Source organism: Tubulanus polymorphus, chromosome 2 (assembly GCF_964204645.1).
Source record: "Tubulanus polymorphus chromosome 2, tnTubPoly1.2, whole genome shotgun sequence".
Taxonomy (NCBI): Eukaryota; Metazoa; Nemertea; class Palaeonemertea; order Tubulaniformes; family Tubulanidae; genus Tubulanus; species Tubulanus polymorphus.
Window position 1 is genome coordinate 12,602,501 of NC_134026.1, and position 19,826 is coordinate 12,622,326.

Sequence of the window (19,826 nt, forward strand, 5' to 3'; positions counted from 1 at the left end):
TTCATCGAATTTGGCTTTTTTCCATACGCTGACTGTACGAGGATGATTGGTTCGTTTTTACAGTCGATCTCTAAACGGACAAATACTGCCTCTGATGGAGTGTTTATCTGGATCTCCTGTGAGATTAATAGTTTTTTGATCGCGACAAGGACGCGCCATATTCATCATGCCTGTCCTTGCGGTAGACGTCGTAACCTTCCGGGAAAATTTCGGCGTTATGTATCTCTGGCTTTAACCAGGTTTCAGAACCAAGGATTATGTCAGGATCAGTGTACGTGGTTAGATTCCAAAGTTCGGTTTTTTTGGGCGGATGCTCTGAAAGTTGATCACTAGTGTTCGCGTCGTCGCGTTGCATTTCACCGCTACTGGGTTACGCGAAGAGGTGCCACATGACGATGATGGGCTATGCAAGTTCGAAAAGCTATCCTGGGTTTCAAGAATATTTTGTGTTCCTCTGAGCATAATCGGTGACGAGGCATGTACTGGTGTACCCAACTGCTGCGACGAGGTGTTACCATCAGTGTCAAGAGACGAGGTCCTAGATATATCAAGAAGTGATGGGTGGCTGATATTCAGCGATTCAGTCGCTGTGGTTGTGAATAAAGTAGATGAAAAGTTCGGTGTACCGCATATGTAACATGTCCACAATGAGGTGGACGTCTCAAGTTCATATAGCTGGTCAGACATGCCAACACAGTTTGTATGGAACCATAGGTTACATATGTCGCAAGCAATCCCTTTCTGCGTCCACTGCACTGCCTTCGTGCACACTCCGCACGGGTATTTTGGTGTACGCGGGCCAGGATTGGGTTGAATATCGTGTGCTATCATCAACATAAGCAGGACGACTAGGCCTATGCGCCACCATTGTGCAGGATGCCACCTAATAATGTCGATATATATGTAGAAGGATGGAAATGGCATTTTGATTTGATTGTTATTGTTTTTTAGTTGTCCAATATGGCCGATTTCCGGTTTTCGACATTTTACACAGGATGGTAATCAGGTTGATTTAACTTGATTAAAACTAGTCTTCAAAGTTCGTAGTAGCTGGATAGTCCGTGTCCAGTATCCGCAAGCTTTTATGAATGATTTTTATGCAACATTATGCAATTATAATTAGTCCAATAACGTTGTTAGAGGTATTTTTCGAAAGTTTTTGGTCACGAAAGTTGAGAGCTGTTATCCAGTCCGCGCATGCGCAGTCAGAGCAGGTTTAAAGGCATTTGTTTGTTGTTGCCTCCCCTGTATTATTGATTTCCTGTTATTCCGGTTATTTTATTTAAATATATTGCTGATCTGTTCATGTAAACAAAAGCGCCAATACATACACTTTTAACTGATCAAGTTTAAATCAAGGTCGTTGAGTCGCGGTGGCTACCCACTAGAATGACCTTCGACTACATTCAGAGAGAACAGAAACAATAGAAAAGTATCAGGTGATTATCGATAGCCTACTACTACGGAAAACACAGACAGTTGACAAACAGTGTTAGGCCTGTGTCGGTTCGTGCGTACTGGGACTAAAATATACTGGTTGGTTCGGTTGTGAAGTGTGGAAGCTAAGAAAGCCTACCGGTATTTATTTGTCTATAATAGGCCTGTTAGATAGTAGTCAACACCATTTTAAGTAGGAAGTTGTTACCGGTACGTTACTGTACGCTGATCTCCACAGGTTAAACGTACGTGAGTTCCCTACTAACGCCATACGTGAGTTCCTAGTAGCCAATACCATTTTAAGTACGAAATTGTTACCCGTACGTGACGGTACGGTGATATCCACAGGTTAACCGTACGTAAGTTCCCTACAAACGCCGTACGTGAGTTCCTATAATCTGCAAACGCGCATGCGTGAAAGAATAGAGTTTGAGTTAGATGAAGCTAGGCTATTTGTAAATCAAATTTCATCCACCCTGCAGTTACGTTATGTGGCACATTGGGTAAATCACTGGACTACTACTGGATTTTTTTTTGTTAGGTTTCGAATCCCAATATTGCAAGTCTGAGCGTCAACGTACTCACATGCGGCAATCTTGTAGAAATCACCGTACAGTCACGTACAGGTAACAACAGCGTTTTAAGTATTAGGTGAGTACGATAAGCCTACCATGCCTACGCCTACGTACTACAAACATAACTTTTTCCCTCTCGTCGGCCATACAGTGATGTTACTATTACTGGTGCCATTATAACACGGATAGGATTTGGTCAGGACTAGCCTAAAGTATAATTCAGTCTATGCACCAATTCACTCGATAGGCCTATTTTTAAAACAATACAGTGAAGTATGCACACGCAGAAAGGCTAATTGATTTGAGCCATGCAATTAAATTTTACTCAGGCCATCTCAGACCTGCTGACATTAATAGGCAAACCTAGATCCAAAACGTTCATGTGGTCACGGCTTGTATACCAGAAGTCAATGTAGGCCTGTACATTTTGCTGTACGTAGGTTTGGTATACCGATTTCTTGACTGATAAGTGTACGGTACAGCTGTACGCATTATACAATTGTACCAATGGGAATAGGGCCTATTGATTGGTCATATTATTTCCTGCTTTAGAACACTGAAATAAGTCTTACGTTCATTCAAATATCCAACATCGGTGAAAGTTTGATTACTGCATACATGTACTGTAGGTTTTCATGTTGTATGAATATTTTGCAGTTCAAATGGGTATGATGGTGATTCCAATGTACAATAAACACATGAAGTTAAATGGTCAAGGACAGTCAACACCAAGATAGATGTTGCACCGTAGAAGATCTGATTCTTTCAACCCAAGCGAAGTGATTCAACACGATCGACGAAACACTGGAATAGGTTTGCAGTGACTAACAGTTCATTTAGTCCTATGTATTTTCAATTTTGATTTAATTGTAATTGAAACTCTGGAACTGTTAACAAGAGACAAGTAAGACAAGTTGAAAAAACACAAGTTATGCTTGATTCTCATATTCAAATTTAATTCAAATTCAAATTTATTTTATAACATCATATTTACAAAGCATATCATTGGTTCATACACTATAGTCAGGGATATGAGATCTAAAAAGGGTCTTTGAATAAGGTTTCGTTTACTTCATCTGTTATATGGACAAATTATACATCGATGGAAAGGTAACATCAACAGCCATCACTGAGTATGTTGTCACCCTTGACAACTGGTGCAATTTTGTACAATGCTGTTACCAAGGTTACAGAATTACTAAAATGACGATGATTTCATCACTTTTTCTGGAAATTTATTCCCTTCATAGGCCTAACTCAAAATCGGATTGAGATAATGTTTCAATTCCAACGGTTACCGACAGCTCACCTATTGTTCTTTTGTTTGAAGACCAAAAATAAATCATCGATCACGCTTGGATGCCTTTATATTTAAGATTTAGTCGTTTTTCCCCATTTTTACGCATAATGGCCAAATGGTAAGTTCCGCAAAATTCATCAGTCACCCTTAGCAACCAACAATGCGATATATAGAACCCCCATATAATGTTCTATAAGCTACATTGTTGAGGAAGCCCTGTCTCATTGCGTTGCCATGGGAACGGGTTCCAATTAACACATCTTGTTAAATTTCGGGTCTATCTTGATTCATTAAATTGCTCATATCTCCGCAATGGGTGGACTTAGAAACGAAATTTTTGTGGGGAACCCTATGTTTTTGAGGCTGATCTTTCATTTCCAACGTATAATGGAGGGATTGCTTGAGGATTTCATGCATAATCATAGTCATCATCCATTTCCATAGGCAAAAATCCGATAATTTTTGATGTCTGTCTGATCTTATCTGATTTTAATTTGCACGATAATTGACTTAGCATGTCAAATAATTATGAAATGTTGTTGGTATTGACAGGAAACCGTGAAACTGCAACATATGTTTTTTACTTTTACAAATTGAATAAGGCCTAAATATGCATGAAAATTTCACATTAATTTTGAATTCAGCAAATTATGATTTACGTTTCCATTAGTTTTTCAACAATACTATCCATTAAATTTCATAAGAAAGGAAAGAACGGTGTTTTATATCTCTGCTCAGTTTCCTGTATTCAAGCACGGGTAAATTAATGTAAGAATGATTTCAATAAATTTTAATTTTAATTCGGGCCATATTTCTTCTTTTTGAAATACAATTTAGATTAATGGATAAAAAGCTGCTGTTTATGTTTAAGGAAGTTTCATTTCAGCTAGGCCTAGGCCTATTTACTTTTAAATTATGTGCCCTAAATGTAATGTTCAGCTGTTTTATTTTCTTCGTTGTGATCATTAAGTTATGCTAGGTCTTAAAGATTTCCATTTGTCTTATAGGCAAAAATGTCTTCATCTAAAGGGTGTCATCGGGTATGTGTGATATGTCAAATGGGTGATACAGACGGCGATGAATTGATACACCCAAGTCCAAGATCGTTCCAAAGCTTCTGTAGATCAGTAGATAAGAGGAATGACAAGAGATTGATATTTTACACTGAGGATGGAAAAGAGAATGTTGCTTGGCATCGTCATTGTTATTGTTCATACACAAGTAAAGGTAATATAAAACGAATTATGAAGAGACAATTAGTGTATCCTTAGGTAGATAATAGTGAAGATGAACACATTTTGGAACGCGTGAAACGTGAAAAATTCGATTGGGCCTGCTGTGTGTTCTGTGGGAAGTTGTCATACAAAAAGGAAAGGAAAATGTCGACGGTTGAAACGAAGGAGGGGGCAAGGATCATCCAAGAAGCTGGTTTTATACATTGTGATGCAGTTCACCGTAGGATAATAAGTAAGGATTTAGTGGCAAAAGCAGCACAATATCATACTCAATGTCGTGCTACTATGTTAACTATGTTAACAGTTCAACACGTAAGCAATCGCCAAATTCAGATATATTTTCAGAAGCGTTCCAGGTTCTGCTTGACCAAGTCGACCAGCAATTGTGTATTGAACGTCATATATTCGATATGGGTGAATTGACTGACCAGTACGAAAGTATTTTGAGAAACATGCGTACGCTAATTCATACGGAATATAAATCCCAGAACCTGAAGTCAAGACTAATCCAGGGAAAAAGACACTAAGTATTTGGATGCATATATAAAAGCTGTGGGTATCGGAGTGTGTAATGGGTAGTGTAGTGTGATCTGTGTGCATTTGTGGCCAGCACACAGATCACATTGTTCATTGGGGTAATAACGTAGGTGGAGTTATGGAGTTGGTGGTAATGATGGGTGGAATATACAGAAACAGGTAATGAAAGCATAAGACTCATGTAATAATGATTGAAATGAGGAATTTATTACAACATTCAGCATAACATAACAGTACACAATTGCACTTACCCCTCCCCTAGGCAGTTACAAACTTAAAGCAATTAAACCCGCTGCAAAGTAGGGGGTACTAACGTACAATAGTAAAGATAAGTACAACAACATAAAATCAGGCGCACAAATAAGAAATTGAAAGCGGGGATACTTAGGAATACTACATGTAACATACAGTGAAATACAATAGTTACTCGAAAATTCAATAGAAAGAGGTCAGTGAAAAATGCAGTCAACTTACAAGTATATATGTATATAAAGGAATATATTGTTTCTTGTTGGCATTTTTGCCTACTCTACAAGTGACATTTGTCCTGGTGGCATTTGTTCATATGTTGCGAAATTTGGTAAGTATAGTAGGTGGTTACATTGTACAAGTGCAGTATGGGGATAAAGGAATTATTATAGACATACATAATCATAGGCTAAATAACATAAGAACAAATGACATAAGTGGAACCAAATTGTGGAATAGAAATAACCGTAACAAAATGAAATGTATGACGAAATAATATCATGACAACAAATGACAAAATTGAAAGAAAATGTTTGAATATAAAAACGTATAACAAAATGAAATTGAGATAACTGTGAAGTTAGATATGATAATACGGTTTTCACATAATATTAAATAGATATAAATGACATTAGACATATATTGTAAATGGGCATAACGTAATCATAACATAACAATAAATGACAGAACGGAAATAAAAATTTATTGGTTTGAAAAAGGTATCACAAAAGGTCATGGATATAAGTATGAACATGGATAATACTAACTTACATATCATCTGTAATTATTAAATGTTTATCTATTCCATCAAATGTAGTGAATTTTGGAATTATTGTATTGAATAAGATTTTATCTTTATCATTCGATAACTCTATTATTAGATAATGATTTTTAAACACTAATTCAGTAATATTTTTCACTTGAAAACGAAGACGCGCAGTTTTAATCAAATCTTTAATAGGAATGAAATTTTTAATTGTAAAATATTTTTCTAAATCATGTAAATCGATATCTTTGAATTGTAGTATCTTCTCATTCACATTTATAAGATATTTTTTTATTAAAATTTATATTTTCATCAACTCGTTAATTACTCGTTACTTTTAAACATAAAATAAGAATTTAACGCATATAAATATAAATATTCACTGTTTTAAATATGAATTATTTCACTCGTTAATTACTCGTTACTTTAATACTGAAAATAAGAATTTAACACATTTAAATATAAATATTCACTACTATGTCTATCTAAATGTGTTCTATTGTGTCTTGCTTTTTGGGATTTATCTATATTGATTTTACATGTTGAACAGTAGTACTTCTTATTTGCATCCATTCTAATATCAAATTTTTTATTAAAATTGAATTTAGAAGTTATTCATTTATATGTTATTCATATATATGAATATTTTAAGAGTACTAGGGATAATGGTGGTTCATATCAAAGGTTGAAGGGGCGTGTGAGTAAAAAATGAAAAATAAATTCGAGCGTGCGAGAATTATTTTTCATTTTTATGAGCTCGACCGTTCGACCTTTGGTATGAATCCCCATTATCCCTATTACTATGAATCCATGGAGATAGTGCCAGATTATTGTGTAGTACTGCGTGTGGGTGTGTTATATGACAAATGAACAATCGAATTTAAAGTTCTAATGAGTCAATCATAATGAGTTCAGGACTGCGGATTGGAAATGATGAAGTTCTGTCCATATTGTAGGATCCATTTTCATATGCAGATATAGTGGTAATCTGACTGTCTGTGAATTGGCGCCAGATTGGTAAGTGAAGGCGGTGAGTGACAGCAACAGGTTGTCCACCAGCTCCGTCTACTGCTACAGGCTTTTTGTGCTTCATGTAAGCTGGTCGATATTCTGGTGGCAAAGTAGACAGATGAGTGAGATCGCGATCACATACTACATATTTAAACCGTTGATATACAATAACATTTCAGTGAATGGCATTAATGGACATAAGGGTCCACTGTGTTGTTGAAGTAATTGTTTGTGATTAATTTTGTCATTGCTGAGTGCGTGGATTTGCACCTGAGCTTGCGATGTGTGTGAAATGACTGAAGCTTTGGGTCGTTCTTCGAGACCAGCAGCATACTTTGCTAAATATGCATGATTGAATCTTCGATCACAGAACTGCACATTTGTAGATGACTGCAATGCAATGAACATGTATGGGTGAGTTGGCACAAAATGCTCGTGGGGTTCAGCAGGGTATTGCCACTTTCCAGCTTTGAAAATGGTGTCAACGTCCCATTTATATTCATATGCATCATACGTAGCCAAATCCAACGCTGCCAACATGCGCAGAGTATTTACATCAAATGCATTATGTTTGTTCAAGAATGATGGTACAAATGCAGGAGGATGTATTTGGACTCGGCAGATTTGTGTGTCATCAGCAGTTGTTCTCATACATCGAGAGGCAGCATGTGGGCAGTTGTGTACTTGTAGTTTAGTTGCCAAATCGTACAAAGCTGTAAATGCGTGGGCAGTTTCTGGATATAGTCGTAAAATGGCAGCACGAATTGGTCAAACACCCATTGTCCTAGCATTGTTGCATGTTAACGTAACAAATAAATTCCACGAGCCTTCTGTACGTTGTATAGCAGTAACATTTCTCACTTCGCGAGCTGCATCATCCTGATCGAGTGGGATTAACGATTGCTTCGTGATGTGTTGGACACTGTGGTTTCTTGTTAAATGTTCAAGTCCGCGTTTAGTAACCAAGCTAGCAGGATTATTGTTGAGATCGTAGTTTATGTTAATATCAAAGAGGAACTGCATGTAGGTATATATGTACTGGTCATTAATGCAGGATCTCGAGCGCGTACTCTTATGTGATCAACTATATTACCAATTTGCTTTTGGTGTAGGTGGTACCTGGTGTACATGATGGATGGCATGGCGCCAACCACTGATGAGCCACGCATATACCAAAATGGCATTGTAAATAATTGACTCTCGGGTGTGATGAGTGGCACTGACCAGCCAGCTGATTTGCAGCAAATATCTTGTAGTATGCGTCGAGCTTTCAATGGTGCTGTGGGTGTTCTATTGTGGCGATGCAATAAGTGCATGTGACTGTGGTTTAAAAGGTGGTGTGCTAATGTACTGTCATCGTCAGCTGAGAAGAAGCAATTTTCTTGTTGGGCTGAAGTGTGTGGCAGCAATTGTTCATGCAATAAGTCCTCATGGTGAGGTATTGGGTGTTCAGTTTGCTCGTTGAGGCCTTCATGTACAATGTTGTGAAGGTCATGATTTTCTATGGTGTCTTCAAATGGAAGTTGCATGGGACGGTTGTGAGGCAGGGCTGGATAATAAGCACCAATATGTGCAATAGATCCATCATCGTCATTGTATATTTCTTTCATATTTACGCGACATAAGCCTGTTGGACATTGCATGTCAGGTATGCCATGACTGCACTGCCAGCGAAGAACTCGAGTACAAATAGGAACACTGCAATGCAAATGGTGGCCTCGCCCTTACAGGAAACTAGTAAGCAATCATGTAAAATACATTTCACTTTGAGTTGACCTCCACAAGACATCATGATGTAATTCCAAGCATCATGACACTCAGTTTTCTTGACATACACAGCAAATGGCTGTACAGTGGTATTAATCTCATTGAGTGTGGTACCAGCTAGGTTCCAATGCATATCTATATTCCATCTGAATGTTCATTGTATGTTCTATCATTTTGCCGAGCGTTGTGTGCATACATTAAGTTCCAATTGCCATCTGGGGATTGTAGAGGTAAACTTTGATCACGCAGTGCTCGTTCAGCAATGCAGACTATATAGACATTATTCTGGCCTAGATGTTGCCACGAAGGATGTTGTTGTGTGACATAAACATGTGCGCATAAGGATTGCAAGGTCAGCGCCACGCTAATATGCTGGAAATGTTTTAGATCCTGAGGAGGATTAATATCATGTATGATATGAGATAATCGAGTGAGATGAGGTAATGGAACAGATTGGCGCTGAGAGATTCGACAACAAACAGACGCTAGGAATTTTTTGTCAGCATTAGGATGTTGTGATAGATGTTCCAAAAAATTGCGATGCAATTGACGGTTGTGTAACAAAGCATTTAAAATGCAATAAGTATGAAAGGTTAAATTCCAACCATTGCGTAATGTACCGCGTGGTATATGGAATGGTTTGCGACCTAGTGCAGTGTTAGGGTGAACAACCATGATGCAGTGATCAGGGTTAGTTAATTGGTTATCCTCAGCTCCATTACCAGGCATACTGGAGTTATAACTGCGACTTATGTGGTGTGCGTCATCAATATCTATGAAAGTTGCCGGTGATGCATTACGTTGTATAAGATAGTGATCAAATTCGTGTGTGTGTGATAATATGACAAGAAGTTGGACATTTTATCATCAAACTGAAATATAATCCATGATTTTAGAAATTTATCTGAACAATCTAGCAAATAAGATAGTGTAACTGAGTGTTTATCTTTACTGAATAAATGTGATAATCTAATTCTCAAACATTGTTTCAATTTAAAATTAAAATCTGTTTTATAACTTTCATTTTGGTAATTATTTTGATGTTCATAAAAATATTCAGGATTATTAGCTCACCAACGTCTATTTTTTCATTACATTTTTCTGAATTATTCACTTGATATTGTTTATTATATAGTTTACGACAAGTTTTACAAATATTTCGTATACCACCTTTAGAATATTTATCTTTGTAATATTCTGCTGATGATTTATTTATTTTACACTTATAACATATCTTATGGTGAATATTTATAACCCCAGTATTATTGTTTATATTGATAGTTTGTGTACTTTCCATTTATGATATATTTTTTTATTAAAATTGATTTACATTTTAGAATTCTTTTAATAATCTCATTTTCTTTTGACTCTTCTCTTTTGAACTTTAAGTACCAGTTATACAGGCTGAGTATCATCGGGCGTTTATAAAGATTCAACGTATTTTTCATTATGTGTTGAGTTCCATAATTCAACAAATGTCTTTGCTCTAACCAACTGGTCTAAATAAAACTGAAAATCTAGTTCATTTCCTTTCCTTATATTTTCCTTCTTTTCAAGAGGTCTCAGGTTTTTCCAATTCCAGATTAGCTTTTGATTGTATTCATCATTCATATCAAATTTCGATATTGGTAACACGTGAACAATGTGAAAGTATTCACCATAGTTTTTTTCATTCATTTTATCGTCAAACTGATATATAATCCATGATTTTAAGAATTCATCTGTACAACCCAACAAATTTGATAGTGTAACTGGATGTTTAGCTTTACTGAATAATTTTGATATTTTAGATCTTAAACATTGTTTCATTTTAAAATTAAAATCTGTTCGGCGCCTTTCTTTTTGATAATTTTCATTGAGTTCTTTATAATATTCTCTATTATTTGCTTGATATTGCTTAATCTTATCTTTGCGTGTTTCAGTATTATTTCTATAATTTTGTTTGTCACTTAGTTTACTACAAGTTTTACAATAACTTTGCTTACCATCTTTCTGAGTTTTTTTATTATAATATTCTGATAATGATTTATCTAATTCACATTTTGAACATTTCTTATGGGGAATATTGATAGTTTGTGATTGTTCCACCATTTATAATACATATTTTTATTAAAATTGATTAAGATGTTTCCCTTTCTCTAAATGTGTTCTAGTTATATTATGCCTTGCTTTTTGAGATTTATCTATATTGATTTTACATGTTGGACAGTAGTACTCCTTATTTGGTTCCATTTTAATATCAAATTCTTTATTTAAATTGATTTTTGAAGTTATTCATATTCATATATATGAATATTTTAAGAGTAATAGGGATAATAGGGGTTCAGCTCAAAGGTTGAAGGGTCGAAAAATAAATTTGATAAATTTATTTTTCGACCCTTTGACCTTTGGTATGAACTGAACCATAGTATACTTTGTCAGTCAACATACGATTGGCACAGTAAGTAACGTTATATTAGTATTTATTCCTGCCTTTCCTTATTATTGTTAATTCCAATAATTTATTTTATTCAAGTCGTTTATTTAACAATTTATCCCAACCAAAGATTTCATTGTGCAGTTCAAACATATTTCGGTCTCATCGCAAATGAATAAAATTGGAGAAACATCGTGCTTTGAAATGTTCTTGAAAATCACCAAGTGGAAATTTTTACCTTCTTTGAATATTTGGGGATTTTTACCGTATACGCCACCATGTTTTACGAGAGAGTAGAAAAGCCCACAACAATGTATGAGTTCATAATGATTCGCGAGTATATGTCCCATGTGGTTTAACCATTTAACTATGACTTACATGTAAATTAAATTCAGTTCAGTTTAATTTCGGTTCAGTGATCACAGCTTCAGTTTACATATAAAAACATATAAACTCTGATATTACTAGTATACCCATTATTTCTTGTATTGTAAAATGAAAAATGTAGTTTTTTATTCAATAGATTTCATAACTACATTATATCTATAACTAACTACTTGATCAGTTTCACTTTGAATCGTTTACCCATATCTAGTAATAAACTAGGTCTACGCTCAATCAAAAATTCAATAAGTTTTCTGGAGGATTTTTTACCTACTACTTAACAATTTGGGTGAAAACTTATCGGGGAGGGGAATTTTATATATTAATAAATATCGTTTTAATGTTAGAAAGTATTTTTAAGTACGTAGTTGTTACCCGTACGTGACTGTACGGTGATCTCCACAGGTTAACCGTACGTGAGTTCCCTATTAACGCCGTACGTGGGTTCCTGGTAGCCAATACCATTTGAAGTACGAAGTTGTTACCCGTACGTGACTGTACGTGATCTCCACAGGTTAACCGTACGTGAGTTCCCTACTAACGCCGTACGTGAGTTCCTAGTAGCCAACACCTTTTTAATCACGAAGTTGTTACCCGTACATGACTGAACGGTGATCTCCACAGGTTAACCGTATGTGAGTTCCCTACTAACGCCGTACGTGAGTTCCTAGTAGCCAATACCATTTTAAATACGAAGTTGTTACCCGTACGTGACTGTACGATGATATCCACAGGTTAACCGTACGCGAGTTCCCTAAAAATGCCGTACGTGAGTTCCTATAATCTGCAAACGCGGATGCGTGAAAGAATGGAATTTGGGTTAGTGAGGCTAGGCTATTTGTAAATCAAATTTCATCCACCCTGTAGTTACGTTCTGTGTCACAGTGGGTAAATCACTGGACTACTACTGGATTATTTTTTTTCGTTTGGTTTCGAATCCCAATATTGCATGTCTGAGCGTCAACGTACTCACATACGGCTAACCAGTAGAAATCACCGTACAGTCACGTACAGCTAACAACAGCGTTTTAAGTATTAAGTTAGTACAAGCCTACCATGCCTATGTACCACAAACACAACTTTTTCCCTCTCGTCGCCCTACAGTGATGTTACTATAACTGGTGCCATTATAACATGGATAGGATTTGGTCAGGACTAGCTTAAAGTCTAATTTAGTCTATGTACTAATTCCCTCGATAGGCCTATTTTTAAAACAATACAGTGAAGTATTCACACGCAGAAAGGCTTATTGATTTGAGTCATGTGATTAAATTTGGCCAGGCCTTCTCTGACCTGCTGATATTAATAGTCAAACCTAGATCCAAAACGTTCATGTGGTCACGGCTTGTATACCAGAAATCATTGTAGGCCTGTACATTTTGCTGTTCGTAGGTTTGGTATACCGATTTCTCCATTCTTGACTGATAAGTGTACGGTACAGCTGTACGCATTATACAATTGTTCCAATGGGAATAGGGCCTATTGATTGGGCTTATTATTTCCTGCTTCAGAATACTGAAATAAGCCTAACGTTCATTCAAATATCCAACATCGGTGAAAGTTTGATTACTGTATAGATGTACTGTAGGTTTTCATGTTGTATGAATATTATGCAGTTCAAAATGGTATGATGCTGATTCCAATGTCAAACGCATGAAGTTAGATGGTCAAGGTGAGTCAACACCAAGATATCTCTCTGCGACCGATGTTGCACCATAGAAGATGTGATTCCTTCAAATCAAGCAAAGTGATTCAACACGATCGACATAACACTAGTGATACACCGGTCACAATCCTCTCTTTAATCGTTATCTATAAAATACTTGAGTAAGGCCCCGGCGAGAGAACGTGTCCGTGCACAAATCCGAATGAATAAATTGAAATACCGGATGATAATATTGAAGATAATATATTTTATTTACCTTGAACCTGTGAATGATTTTCCTAATCCCTATTGTATATGAATCCCTATCGTTCCGAAGCTTCTCCTGTCCTGCTGTCGACACTCGTCTTACTAAGGTACAGATTCTCTCCTCTCTCTCGATAGCGGCCCCCTTTTGTAGAAAGAACCGGCATTCTCAGAATTCCGATTCTCCCACGCAGGGTCTTCCGCTTTTTGGCAAGGAGCAGCTACCCAACTGTCATGACCGTTTTTAGTTACGGAAAATTTAGCCCTACTGATTTGCTGATCTAAAGGTTTTTTTAGAAACTGATTTGCTGATATAAACTTTTTCTTCCAACCCTCCTGTCATGACGCGTTGTGATTTACTCACTCCTTGCTAGTCGTTGTTGAGAGAGCAGCTATTGTCTGTGAATTACCAACGAGCGCATACAGACAACAGAAACTTCAGACAGCTAGTTTTAACATTTAACAAAACGTCACGATATGTCGACATATTCATGTCGAATTGATGCGATATATCGACATAAATATGGCGACTTGTCGAGTTGGAACGCAACAACTCGAGGCCCTTTATCGCTTCCGTAGATCTTTCATTAAGTAGGATCACTTGAATGATCGCTTTAATATCACTTTAAAAAAAAATAATCTGCCAATATGACCTTAATATTCGACACTATATCTACGGAAGCGATAAGGGGCCTCGAGATGACGCGTTCCAACTCGACAAGTCGTTATATTATTGTCGACATACCGCGATATATCGCGTCAAGTCGACATGAATATGTCGATATATCGTGACGTTTTGACGACATATTTCGTTTTCTCAACCATTTTCCTCGCAACAAGTCGACATATTCATGACGACTTGAAACTCAGTCGTCATATTACTGGCGTCCTCATCTTACATTTAGACATGTCTTCAAATTACGGCTTGTCCCGTGGAAAATGAGCAAATAAGCGAAATTTGTCGTGAAAACGTCACGATATGTAGACATATTCATGTGGACTTGACACGATATATCGCGATATATCGACATACATATAGCTAATAATGTGGGCGACACAACCAAAAAAATTAATTGTCGCGGGCGATAAAACCAAAATAATCAATTGTCGCGGGCGATAAAACCAAGATATTGAATTGTCGCGGGCGACAAAACCAAGAAAATCATTTGTCGCGGGCGATAAAACCAAAATAATGAATTGTCGCGGGCGACAAAACCAAAATATTCAATTGTCGCGGGCAACTAAACCAAACTAATGAATTGTCGCGGGCGATAAAACCAAAATAATAAATTGTCGCGGGCGATAAAACCAAAAAATGAATTGTCGCGGGCGATAAAACCAAAATATTGAATTGTCGCGGGCGACAAAACCAAAATATTCAATTGTCGCGGGCGACAAAACCAAACTAATGAATTGTCGCGGGCGATAAAACCAAAATAATGAATTGTCGCAGGCGATAAAACCAAAATATTGAAGTGTCGCAGGCGATAAAACCGCGACAAAAAGAAAAAAAAATTGTCACTGGCGATAAAACCAAAATAATGAATTGTCGCGGGTGATAAAACCAAAATATTGAATTGTCGTGGGAGACAAATCCAAAAAATGAATTGTCGAGGGCGATGAAACCAAAATCTTGAATTGTCGCTATTGTCGCGTGCGACAAAACCAAAATAATGAATTGTCGCGGGCGATAAAACCAAAATATTGAATTGTCGCGGGCGACAAAACCAAAAAAGAAAATTGTCGTGGGCGACAAAAACAAAATATAAAACCAAAATAATGAATTGTCGCGGGCGACAAAACCAAAATAATACATTGTCGCTGGCGATAAAACCAAAGTAATGAATTGTCGTGGGCGATAAAACCCAAATAATGAATTGTCGCGGGCGACAAAATCAAAATCATTGTTTTCTCGCGTTATTTTAGTTTTGTCGTTTTGTCGTAATGTCGCCCTCATTTGCATATTCGTGTTTTTGTATCTTATCAGCCACCATACTAAAGCTTTAAGGTCGCGTAAAACTCGATAAACACTTCAAGCGACACAGCGAACGATCTCCTTTCCCCCACCGCGAACGCTTACTCCGAATGTCAAGTGTGAGTCCAGCATACGGATAGGAGTGTGTTATATACTTGTATTTAGTAAATACCTTGTGGATTTGACAATGATCGGTATGTACTGTAGGAAATATAGAGTATTGATGGTATTGATACAGAGGCCCGCGGCCGAATAAAGTAATATATTCTTTTATTTTGATACCTCGTCGACATAACAGCTTTTCTCCGCTATATCTCTTCGGCGTGTTTAGTTTAGGCCTACGACTCCCCGGTACACTTATGATCTATCTTAGTAAAAACACGGTAAATTTGGTAAAGAAAAATAGGTATTGCTAAATTAACTGCTTGACGCCCGCAGCCAAATGACTGGTAGTAATAAATTAATTTGTACTCGATTTGATTCTCAGAATGAGGAGAAACTCGCAGCTGATTCCCGGAACGACGATGTAGTGACACACGTCGATTTGTCGATGTTTACGACTCGACAGTGCTTTTAAAATCTAAAGTAGTAAATTTCCTGTGTATCGGTATTATAATTTGATGAGGAAAATGGGTTATTGTTAAAATTAGTTTTTTAAAAACCGCGACAGAATGTGCAATCTTTGGGTAATAAATTTGTTAATTTATGCTTGAATTGATAATCGATGTGACAAGAAACGTGCGGTAGATTTCGGAAAGACGACTTAGAAAAACATGTCGGCTCTTTGAATGGGGCTCAATTTTCGATGTTTACGGCCCGACAGTGCTTTTGTAACGTTGATTCTTCAAAATTTGCACGGAGTATTTGTAGATTGAAGTGAGCTGAATGATATCAGACGGATTGTATCGGCAACAGCGGTAATGTAAAAAAGCCTATGTACTTTTGACAAAAAATGTGTGGAAAATAATAATAATAATAATAATAATTATAAGAAACACGCGAATCTCAATAGGGTTTTCTGTGATGTAACAGAAAACCCTACTAATAATCACGCGGATATCAATAGGGTTTTCTGTGAAATAACAGAAAACCCTAATAATCACGCGGATATCAAAAGGGTTTTCTGTGAAATAACAGAAAACCCTAATTAATGATATCAGCTACTTTTTCAGTAGTATACGTTTTAGAATAGTCACTTTCAAATAGTACACTCTCTTAAACGGTTGGTTTTCGAAAGTCTCTGGTTGTAAAACATGTGGTTTTTAGAGTCTACGATTTGTATCGTATACTTTTAAATAATATACTTTCTGAAACGGTTGGTTTTCGAAAGTCTCTGGTTGTAAAGCATATGGTATTTAGAGTGTACGATTGGTACCATATACTTTAAAATAGTATTGTTTCTGAACGGTAAGGTTTTGAGAGTGTACATTATAGAAAAGGTAGACTATGAGAACCATACATTTAAAAATGGAGAGTAACTATTAGTCACCTTTGTCAAAACGGTTACTTATAAGAGTGACCATTATTAGTGTCTACTCTTTAATAGTAACCGATTTCTAAGAGGGTGGTTTTCAAATGTATATGTTTTGAATCTAATATATTGCAGAGTGATTAAACCAGACATCTAAACAGAAACTCTGATCTATTTTTGACACTAAAGGGTTATCGCACCCCGATCTTACAGTAGTTCAAGCGTGTTTTTGCACTTCTTTGATAGTGACACATAGAACATATCATTTGATTAATCTATAGGGAATACCGATCATAACTTCCTATTTTTACTTCTCAATTAAAAGGCTTTCGTCAAAACCCAAATGAAGTAATTCAATGGAGATATTGGTCAGACACTCAATCTTAAAAAACCACCAGGCCTTTGTGTTGAGAAGAAATGTGTATGCAACAATGCCATGGCTATCTAACTATAAAATTTGTTTTTTTTTGTGATGCCAGGATAGAGAGCTTATTCAAATGATTAGGCACTAACCCAGAATATTTGAATATGCTAGCTTAGGCGGATTTTACTCCTAATGTTGAATCAACTGTGCTTTTGTCCATCTGCCCAGATCCACTAGCGAGTCAGTGTCATCTACAGAAAGAAATAACTAACGTCACAAGAGAATACATCATTTTTGACGTTTTGGTCAGTTTATTTCTATCAAAATAAAGTTATGAATCATTATTCTGGTACTGGCCGTGCATTCGTAACTCATTTATAAAAGATAATAAAATATGTAATACATATACGATATGTACAACGTTATAAAAAGTATTTTGATACAGATCTTTAGAAACATCATTTTCCATATTCTGTAATATAAAGATATTAAACTTAGTTATTTGCATCAAAACATAATATTTATAACAACGTGCGGCTTTTTGACCACATCAAAGAGCAGCTGCGCGTGCGAGCGATCTGCTAGACTGAGCTGACCCTATGCAGGTCAGTGTCAAAACATCTGCTCACACGCTACCTGCATCAGTATTATTTCACATCCTTGCCACTTTTTATACTCACATTTCAGATTTCTTGATACTGTGATATGAAACTCCATCAGTCCCAGAGAGAGACTCCAAAGAGAGAAATATGTGTGAAAAAATATATGTAATGTGTTCTAAGATTTGAGAGTTTTACTAATGGAGGAAAGACGAAAATGTAAGCTTAAGTAATAAAGAACCGGAATGAGCAGAGATCATAGAAACTTGACCTGTCTTGGCAATAGTTATTCGTTAGTTTTGTGAAATAAGCAAAATTCTTAAAACTTTTTCCAGCGAACATTAACTTGATCACTGCCTGTTAGGAAATTCTCCAACATCAGTCATCATTCCAATGCGTGGCTCTCTCGCTCTTGCTTATTCTATATACACAACCATAACAACTAGACACATGGCACTGCATGCACTTTGCAACAGGTCACTACTGCAAACTGATACTTCTGATGTTAAGCCGCCCGACAATTGACTTTTTACTTTTGGGTTGAATTTTTACCTTTGGGTTGTCTCGAGTCAATCTACTAGTCTCGTCAGGTATGATCCAAAGATGCTTATCAGAGGTCAATTGATAATTCAGTACCCATTTCTGTCTGAAAGTACCTGTTTCAAATCTTCTTTAGACAAAAAACAGTATTCATGTTAATATGATTTTGAGAGTTTATTGGAATTCTCATAAACCCAAGAACAGAAAAAGAAAAAAACATAAAAAGTATACTAAATGATTTCATTTATTTATGACAAATATGTAATTACTAATCGTAATCCTAACTACCAATGGCAATATAGAACATAGAGTGAATACAATCGACAATCAAGTAGTCTGAAATCTGAGTCTGAATATCACCACTGACATTTAAACGCGTTCAAAGAACTGCCTCGATTTCAACATATCGGCCTTCATCGTGTCCATGGCCAGGGCAGCTTTCGCGTGGTGTTCAGATAGCTGCTCTTCCAACTTAATTTTAGTTTGGCCATCATCTGTAGCTACCTTCTTGTTGTTTATTAAGTCGCAAGTAGGGCAGGTATCAGTCCATGGGCTTCGAAATGAAAGGTTCATTTTATTGAAGATTTTCCTATAGATGCACAGCGTTATTGGGCGGTGATTAGCTGGTGGATGAGCCTGTCGTAAAAATCCCTTATATAGTTCTACCACATTAAGATGGGATGGTAGATATTTTTTATTCGTTGAAGTGCGACCACAGTGACTCTCTGTCGGTTCAAACGATTTAATGTGATCTTCAACCTGAAACAGAAAGTATTTTGTTAGTCCGATAATGAATGTTTTGTTTGCAAATATTTATTGTTCATCTGTGAATGATGATTAATGATGATTGATAATCACTACATACCATACTGGTCATTTCTGGTGAAGTAACATACTGATTGCCATGCCTCCCCTTCCATCCCTTGCGTGATTGGTAAAAGCCGTGCTCGGGAAATACCGAGTGCCTTCAATACTGCCAGTCGACAAGCCTGTTTAAGATTTCTTTCTTCGTTTGGCAGGCGATAACGGTAAAATGATCTTTTCCCACTGGGCGAAAATTGGTGACAGTACAATGCTATCATACGACTTTGTAATTCATACGTTTTTTCTTCATCAAATTTTTTTCGTATCTCTTTTACCTGAAATGATAATGACATTTATTTTCAAAAGATTAACTCATTGATAAAACTTTTTCGTCAGTTTTCCTTTGAAATATGCACATGCTTCCGATTTCTTTTGCGCCCCCCTGCACCGCGAAATTATAAGCGTAAAGCGCGAATTTATAAGTAGC

The 19,826-nt window shown here is 36.5% G+C and overlaps 1 protein-coding gene across 1 annotated transcript; it reads right to left on the bottom strand.

The window, feature by feature from the left end:
• Positions 1 to 18,852: 18,852 nt before the first annotated feature.
• Positions 18,853 to 19,440, bottom strand: LOC141900762 (uncharacterized). The gene is made up of 2 exons (XM_074787790.1): positions 19,401 to 19,440; positions 18,853 to 19,294 (listed from the first exon to the last, which is right to left on the bottom strand). The coding sequence occupies exons 1-2, from the start codon at positions 19,410 to 19,412 to the stop codon at positions 18,905 to 18,907; spliced, it is 402 nt and encodes a 133-aa protein (XP_074643891.1). The 5' UTR covers positions 19,413 to 19,440; the 3' UTR covers positions 18,853 to 18,904.
• Positions 19,441 to 19,826: the final 386 nt, after the last annotated feature.